Source organism: Cinclus cinclus, chromosome 4 (assembly GCF_963662255.1).
Source record: "Cinclus cinclus chromosome 4, bCinCin1.1, whole genome shotgun sequence".
NCBI classification, from domain to species: Eukaryota; Metazoa; Chordata; class Aves; order Passeriformes; family Cinclidae; genus Cinclus; species Cinclus cinclus.
Genome location: NC_085049.1, coordinates 64,151,985 through 64,160,258, shown reverse-complemented (window position 1 = coordinate 64,160,258; position 8,274 = coordinate 64,151,985). Strand labels below are relative to the sequence as shown.

General features: G+C 38.9%; 1 protein-coding gene across 1 annotated transcript; it reads left to right on the top strand.

Annotated features, from left to right (window-relative positions):
* The first annotated feature begins 634 nt into the window (after positions 1–634).
* MRPL42 (mitochondrial ribosomal protein L42) lies at positions 635–7,724 on the top strand. The gene is made up of 6 exons (XM_062491444.1): positions 635–739; positions 1,904–2,056; positions 3,820–3,883; positions 4,799–4,883; positions 6,182–6,345; positions 7,611–7,724. The coding sequence occupies exons 2-6, from the start codon at positions 1,975–1,977 to the stop codon at positions 7,654–7,656; spliced, it is 441 nt and encodes a 146-aa protein (XP_062347428.1). The 5' UTR covers positions 635–739; positions 1,904–1,974; the 3' UTR covers positions 7,657–7,724.
* Positions 7,725–8,274: the final 550 nt, after the last annotated feature.

The window sequence follows — 8,274 nt, the reverse complement described above, 5'->3', positions numbered from 1 at the left end:
GAGGGAGCTGGGTGTTTATCCTGGAGGAGGCTCATGGGGGACCTCATCATTCTCTACAGCTGCCTGAAAAGAGGTTGGGGTTGGACAAGTTTTGGCAGCATTGTCCACAGTGACTATTTACTGGCTTGTTGCACATCAGGTAATGAATCTGGGGTTTTGCGTACAACAGCTGAAGAAGTGGTGGCCTCAGGCCAGGGGAGGTTCAGGTTGGACATCATGAGGAATTCCTTTACAGAAACGACTATTAAACATTGGAACAGGCTTCCCAGGGAGCTGGTGGAGTGACCATCACTGGAGGCGTTCAAGAAATGACCAGACGTGGCTCTTACTGCCACGGCCTAGGTGTCATGGGGTAGATGAGTCAAAGATCTCAGAGGTCTTTCCCAACCTAATTGACCCGGTGAATCTGTGTCTGCGTGTCCCCTCGCTCCCCCGGCCCGGCCTTTCCTGCCACCATGTTTCTCAGAGGCGGCTCAGGGCTCGCGGCCGGTGCCGGAGCAGCGCCGAGGGCGGGAGGGGAGGCGGTGGCGGTGGCCCCCGGGCCGCCCGCACTACGAGTCCCGGCGTGCCGCGGGCCGAGCCGGAGCCGGAGCCGGAACAGGAACGGGCGCGGGGCGTCCCTTCCGCCGGCGGGGCCCGTGCGGTGCCCGCGGGGGAGCGCGGGGCAAGGCCGGGGAGAGGCTCTGCGTGCTTTCGGAGGGACTGTACCCTGTGCGGCACGCTCGGGACTTTGTAACGGGTACTCTTTTGCTTACCTTGACGCATTAGCGACCTGGTTTTAATGCTAAACATCTCGTTTAATTCTGAGCCCCAGGTTTTGTGTTCGCGCGCGTTGGAGTTTTCTGTGCGCAGCTCAGGGATAGATAGAACTGTTCCCATTCAAACTGGAGTGGGCCCCGCAGTGAGGCCGGGAACGCGCTGGTGCCTGACCCCTGCCCTTGGACCGAGATCCGCCGCGTTCCTCGCACCCTGTTTCGTTAATGAGCTTCTGAGGGCAAGTTATGAGCAGCTCTGTAGGTGTTGGGGTGCCCCTAACTTCAGCAGCATTGGCACAGATTCAGAGTGCCGAATATGTCGAAATTGGAAAGTGCACATTTCTGGTGATGTTCTGAAGCACGAAATATGAAGTACTTTTAAAGGGTTCTTGTTGGGGTTTTTTTGGGTTTTTTTTTTGTTTTTTTTTTTTTTTTTGTGGGTTGTTTGTTTGGTTTTTTTTTGTTTTGGTTTGGGGTTTTTTTTGTTTGTTTGTTGTTGTTTTTTTAAAAAATGTGTATGTCCTTAAACTGTTTCCAGTTACGTTTTTCTGGGTTTCGTTGTAAGTCTCTATTTAAAGCAGTTGTTTTTTTTCAGTAGACAATGAAAATGTAAGATGTTTTTCTGCTTCTGTGAAATTTTGGGTAACGTTTAATGTATTTTAAATGGTGTTTCTGAGTTTTTAGATGTATAGCTTTTGAGATGGATGAAACAAATTAACTGTATTTAGAGAGTTTATCTACAGCAAGTGTAGTTTATAAGTACTTCTATTTTTGTGCGGGATGATGGTATTTACATCGTGAACAAGAAAAGCATATTTCACGAGTAATTTTATGGAATGTGCAGAAGGAAGGGTGCAAATTGTAGGTGGGTGAGTGCCGGTAGAAAAGCCTGTGAGAAGGCACAGGCCTGGAAGCTTTTTTTAAAAGCTTCAAAGACTCCCTCTTGATAAATAAGGTCTTGTGCTACTTTTAACTGTTAGGGAGACAGGTACCATTGTCTTAAGTGATAAGGACATCTAAACAGTTGACAATTATGAAGAATTAACAAGTGAAGAATTATGTTGCACAAATTTTATTTTTCCTTAAGACAGTCAATAAATTTGTTAGTCTTTTGTATACTGAATAGTTACAAAACTGGTTTCTTTCAGAGAGTGTTCTGCAGAGAAAAAGTTCTTTGAGTTCCATCTTGTCCAGGACTGGTTTCCTCTCTGCTGTCAGCATGGCAGTGTCACTCAGAACTGCATGGTCCAGCCTCTTTTGGATGCGTTCAGTAGCAGCCTGTAAGCAGCTACCACTGCAGAGTAAGTAGTGATGAAATTGTGGAAGTCCTATATTAAGTCCTATATTGAGAGCCTCCTTCCTGTATTGTTTGAAGTAATGGAAGCATGGAAGTGATTTTTCTGTTTTTGAACAGAATCAAGTTTGTTAGTCTGTGCTCTATTCTAATAGTAATCTCAAGGGCATCTTTATTTGTTTTTTTCTTTTTTTCCCTGCTTTTAAAACCTTCATGGTTCAAATCTGATGCTCCCCAAATTTATTGATTAGCTTGTAAATACTACCCTTCTTACCACTGATTAACACTGAAGATTTAAATTTATTTTTTCAGACTTAGAAAAGTGCTGAGAAAAGGCCTCAGTAAAATCTCATTACTTAACATAAACAGAGAACAAGCAGAATGAGGCAGTACTATTTCTTAGACTTCTGTCCATGTTTTAGATGTCAGTAGAAAGATACAGGGAAGATAAGGTGATAGAAAAGACAGTAATGGAGAAAATAGAATGGACACGTTACATTTCAGAGGTAAGTGGGAAGGAAGGGAAAAGAATTTTAGGAAGAAATACAAACTAGTTGCAGTTTACCAGAACTCAACTGCTTAAGTTCTTGAGTCTTAAACTAAGACTAGTTTAATTAGAAGAACTGAAGAGTGCAAGTGCTAACAGTAATTCTGAATTTAAGAATTTGCATCTAAAGTACTTCTGAGAGGAAAGTAGCTACACAAAAGTTTCTTCTTGGTTTTTTTGCAGTCTTGACACAATGAGTGCTCTCTTCCTCTGCTAGGAGAAGTCATGAAGAATCCTATTTGTATTAAAAGATGGTCTAAATAAAATAATGTCAGATAAAGTTGAAACATTTTTATGACTTTACAGAAAGCTCAGAACATGTGAAGACTTGTTTCTTGTGATCATAATTCTGTTCTAAAAGCACAGTTGTTGAAAAAGTTTCAGTGGACACAGAAACTTCCATGCAGATTTGTGTCAGGTTCCAGCAATAAAGGAAGGGGGTTCATGGTGGCCCACCTTAGGTGTGCATACCTGCATCGTTGTGGAAGGCAATGCCTACAGGATGATTCCTGTGTGAGGGGCTGTTGAATACCTTAAATTAGGCTTGTGTTTGGACTCTTTGATCTTAAAAGTCTTTTTCCAACCTATGACTCTATTAAAAAAATGGCAATCAAACCATGGGGAAGGGACTTAGAGTAATCTGTGATCCAAGCTCCTGCTCAAAGCAGGGTCAGCTCTGCAGTCACATCAGGTTGCTCAGAGCTTGCTGTGTCTTTGAAATCTCCAAGGACAGAGAATTCACAAACCTGCCTGGGTCTCAATCCCCCTGGTTGGCTGTCCTCATGAGGAAAACATTTCTCTACATATCTAGTCAGCCCCTCCTTTTGATTTTTTTATAATAAATATTGCTATGAATGAAATTATGATCTTCCCTCTAAGTCATAAGGTAATGGTCTTTACATATATAAAGGATATTTCCTAATGGTGAATTCTATAGGTATTTTGTTGATATAGTGATTTTACTCAGGAAAACAATGAAACTAGGAAGGTACGTATAGGTCATAGCTGCCTGCATACTATGGTTTTTTTTATTGCACTGCTAGAAAGCTGTACTAAAATGAACTTCTATTTAGACAGTATTTAGGTTTTGTTTTTCTAAAACTGAATATGATTATAATCCTTGATTAAGACTTGAAACAGAATGAAAATTGAAAATGTGAACATTCTTAATTGGGCACAGCTCTGCTTGTTTCTGTATCAGAGTTCTTGGGTTTTTATTGCAGATGGAGGTGTGTATCATGCTTGCCATAAATCTACATACTCAGTTCTCCCTGAAGACTACAATTGGTATGTAAACATGCTTTGATGTGAAGCCTTTTCATGTAATGTTTATTCCAGGGCCACTCTCTCTCTCTGCTGTCAAGTCATCATATAATAGTATCAAACACATCTATTGCCAGTATTAGATATATGCAATAATTTTAGCTGAAGTACTGTCTCTGGTAGTAATGATTGTGAAGTAAATATTTCAGTGTGATGAAAAGTAATGCAGGACTTGTTCTAAACATGTTGATGACCCCCAGTACCCCTGCAGTTTTGTTTGTGGAAGAGCAGAATTAGCTTAGAGTAGTCATTTCCATTGATGCTGATTGTTAAGACAAAGTCCAGGTATTTTTATGCTGCTGCATGGGAAACCTATGTAGAAATGGGAAAAAATGATACAAATAAAGTGAGAAACACTGAATTCATGTCATCCAGTTTTAGGAAGCTTAATGTGTCATGGGAAGGGGAAGGAAGGTGAGAAAAGTTGTATTCTCACAATGAAACTCTCAGTACAACTTCTTGTTCAGCATTTTTTACGTAATAGAAAATTTGGAACCCCAAACTTTGCTGTTTCCTGTTATTTCATTACAGATGCCATGCATCTTATAAAGGCATGTTGTCTTAGAGATCATTATCCCCATCTGTTTAGAGTTTTATATGCGACTATTTAAGTATTTAAGATTTTGTTTTCCAACTCATATTTCCAGCTACTTTAATAATTTATTTTAGCCTTTCTTTCCTCTCCATTGAAAAAGGAAGATGACTGAGGAAACAAAAAATTGTTGGTTTGGATCAAATATGTATGACCCTTACTTTATAGAGCATTATTAAGAATTCATAAATGCAGGGTCAAATCCATTTTTTTCTGGGACTTTGGCTGCTCAGTTGTTCAGTACTTCTGAAAGTTACGAGGTTTTTTGTTTGTTTGTTTTTTTATAGCAAAGTAGAACTTGCAGTGACATCTGATTCAAAGACAATTGTCTGCTACCACCCTTCACTTGAGATTCCATATGAGCATACAAAAGTATGTACAAGTGTGTACATTTATATTTCTTACTCTCGTAAAGGCATTTAGTTGTTCATGGGTTGGACACTTTAGAGCATCTTTTCACTTTTTAGTATGTGATCAGCACATCTGTGAAGTAAATGACTGATGAATATAGCTGCTTCCATAAGGAGGAATTTACTCTTAGTTGAATTGAAGGAAGGTTGCAGAGTGAGAAAAACTCAGATATCACAGCATACAGTAGCTCTAGGAGACTTAAATGAGGCACTAAAACACTTGTGCACTACAGAGAAAATAGTGTCTTGTCTATGTGGGTGCTACTCAGAGAGGATGATTGGAATGCAGTTTATGACTCACATGTCCTACTGGGCAAGAGAATACAAAGAAATACTGCTGCTACTATTTTCAACTTGAACTTTAAATTCAATTCAGCACTGAGTTCATAAAAGCCACAAAGAACTTTAAATATTGATTTTTATCTATCAGTAGTACTTTCAGTGTGTTCTTTACATTGACGAAAGTAAATCTAGTGTTGTGGTTTAACACCTAGATAAATTTTTCTAGTGTACATTTTTTGTTTACATTTCCAGTTCTCATGTGCTAGTAAATACTGCAGCTGGCAGCTGTATTGCTGAAGTAGCCAGTGTGAAAATTCTCCATTGAAACCTAAACCATTTTAGCACTTTTTGCCTGCAAATTACCTAGCAGTATTTTTAAATCTGTCAGTTGCACGTACCTCAAGAAAAGCAGGTGTAAAAGGCTAAAACAAGAAAAAAATACTTGTAATAGTGGTAGTAGTTATATTTCCATTTGAAAACAAAAAACTTGGTCTTACCTGTTGCATAAAAAAATAGGAAGTTACATTCTTCTCAAAGGTACATGTCCTTGGAAAGATTTTTAGCAATGTTGATGATTGCTATGACTAAAATTCTGACTGGGAATAGTGTGGATACTTTTGTGTTAGTAAAACACAACTGAAGCTGATGATTCAGCTAGTGAATTTTAAGATTGAGATCTGCAACAATGTCTACAAGAATGCTGGTTTTAGGGGTAGGGTCATCAGCTGTAGCACCTAGGGTAAATAGATGTGTCTAGACATGTGCTCCACAGTGGTCTAGTTTCATTCAGGGTGGGAAGGTGGGGACAGTAAACAGCCAGTGCAATTGCAGGTATTTTTCTGTGTTTTTTTGATTTCAACTGTTAAGATAGCATTACAGATTACTCTTATGTAGCTTGGCTTTTTTGACAAGCCAATTGTCAGTTAAAAAAAAGCCAAGGAAAAAACGGGTCATATATATACATTACTGTTTTGCTAGCCCATACCACGACCAGATCCAGTGAACAATAAAGAAGAAAACCTTGATCAAGTTTTAAAATCCAGATTGAATGAAAAAGAGCTAAAGAACAGTAGAGGTCCTACAATTGAAGAGCTCAGCAAAATGTTTTACACAACAAAACATCGCTGGTATCCTGTGGGACAGTAAGTATTTGCCTTTTGATTTGTTTGTTTCTTTTGGAAGTAAAGGAAGATACAGGAATAATTTAATGACCAGATTCAATCTAGGATGAGTCATGTCACATGAGATACCTCTAGTATTTGGCTACTACATATAATTTTCAATGCAGTGTTGGGTAGATGGAAGACTGTATTTAATGAGGGGCTTTTTTAGCATTGCTCGTTTGATAGACTTTACCACTTTTTTTTGTAAAATATGAGACAGTGTAGAAATTTCTTATGCATCCAGTTAGCTACTGCTTTGAGTCATTTACTGAAGTCCCATAACAGAATCTAGTGTATAAAATGCCCTCAATGGACATAACCAAATACAGCTTGGAAATATGTATGCATTTGCCTATTCCTTAGCATCCTCAATGGGATGATACTCAGACTTAAGAGTAGTAGAGGTTTTTGGAATGGTGAAAAGTTCTCTCTAGTGTGCCTTGTGTTCAGAAGTTGAGGAGGAGATGCACATATACATGACTGAGCTTTAACAGGAACTCTGGACATTCAGGTATACTAATGTAAACAAGCAGCATTCTGGTGTGTTACTCCCTTCTACTCCATGTTATGCCATCTTTTGATAGCTACTAATTTTATAGCTATGGAGACATAATACAGGCAGATTTTGTTGTGGTTGTCCACAGAAAACTTTTTAATGAATGTGTTTTGGGAGTAGATAGAAGGAATGAAACAGCAGGACTTTTATGACCAAAGGGTAGCTGTCACTTTGATGAAGATCAGACAGGATCTGCCTTGTTTAGCATGCATAATTAAGAGGAAAGTATGGATAATTTTTTGTTCTGAAGAATTTTTCAGTTTTTCTGCAAAATATTACAGTATTTAACATACAGTCTGGCACAGCTAGCTCCTTTGAACATCTTTGTTCTATAGCAATCGTTTTAGCCAAAGGCAAGGCTGACCATGTAATAAAATTAACTTCACACCAAGGATTAAGAATAAACAGCAGCCTTTGTGCCTATTCAGCTGTAGAACTGATTGGATTATTGCATGCTTGTAGCAGATGTAGCAATAGAAATGAGTAGCATTATGTAACTCCACAAACAACAGAGATGACATCTAATGAGTGGTGATGGATTGTGCTCGTGTATCTTGTTTTTCACTTCCTTGTGTAACCTCAGCTCACTCACTGGGGGCAGAAATACCATGAAAATAAAGCCTGTCCACAGCTGGACTCACTGCAACCCTTATTTTATTTTTATTATTTTTATTTTTTTTTTTTTTAGGTATCATAGAAGACGCAAGAATCCTAATCCTCCTAAAGACCGATAATGAAGATAACCTTGTTCATCAGGACTTTGCTGTTAATTTTGATTGGAAATAAAAGTTACAGAAAGTGACATGTTTGGCTGTAATGGAACACACTTAGCTTGATTTGACTGTTATTTTACACTAAAAACAATGAAACAGCACTGACAAAACGGAGTCAGTGAATCAGTTGTGCATTCCTGGTCAGCAAATGGACTAATCTTAGAACAGGATGTAAAAGGGATGGAGTGCTCTGAGTAAATTCAGGAGGTCAGAGACTCATCATTGGTCAAGTGAATCCATACAGGTCTTGTGTCAAAATGGGAAGTCTAGAAATGGATGTGTTAGGGTTTGGTGGTTTTGAGTAGGATAGTATTGTTTTTTCTTTTAGGAATCTAGTAACAGCAAGTGAGCTTGAATACTGCAGTAGTATTTATAAAAAAATATGAGGTATTTGTGAAAACAATTAAATAGCTTACCTTCTTCTGTTACATTTGGAAGATACCTGGTTCCATGGATAAATCTTCATCCAGCCAAGTGATTGATTGTATTTAAGCCTATCGTTGTGTATGGAAAACTGGCCAACTTGGTTAATATTTAGCATCCAAGACACAGTAACTTGACCTTCTAAATCGTCCAGCA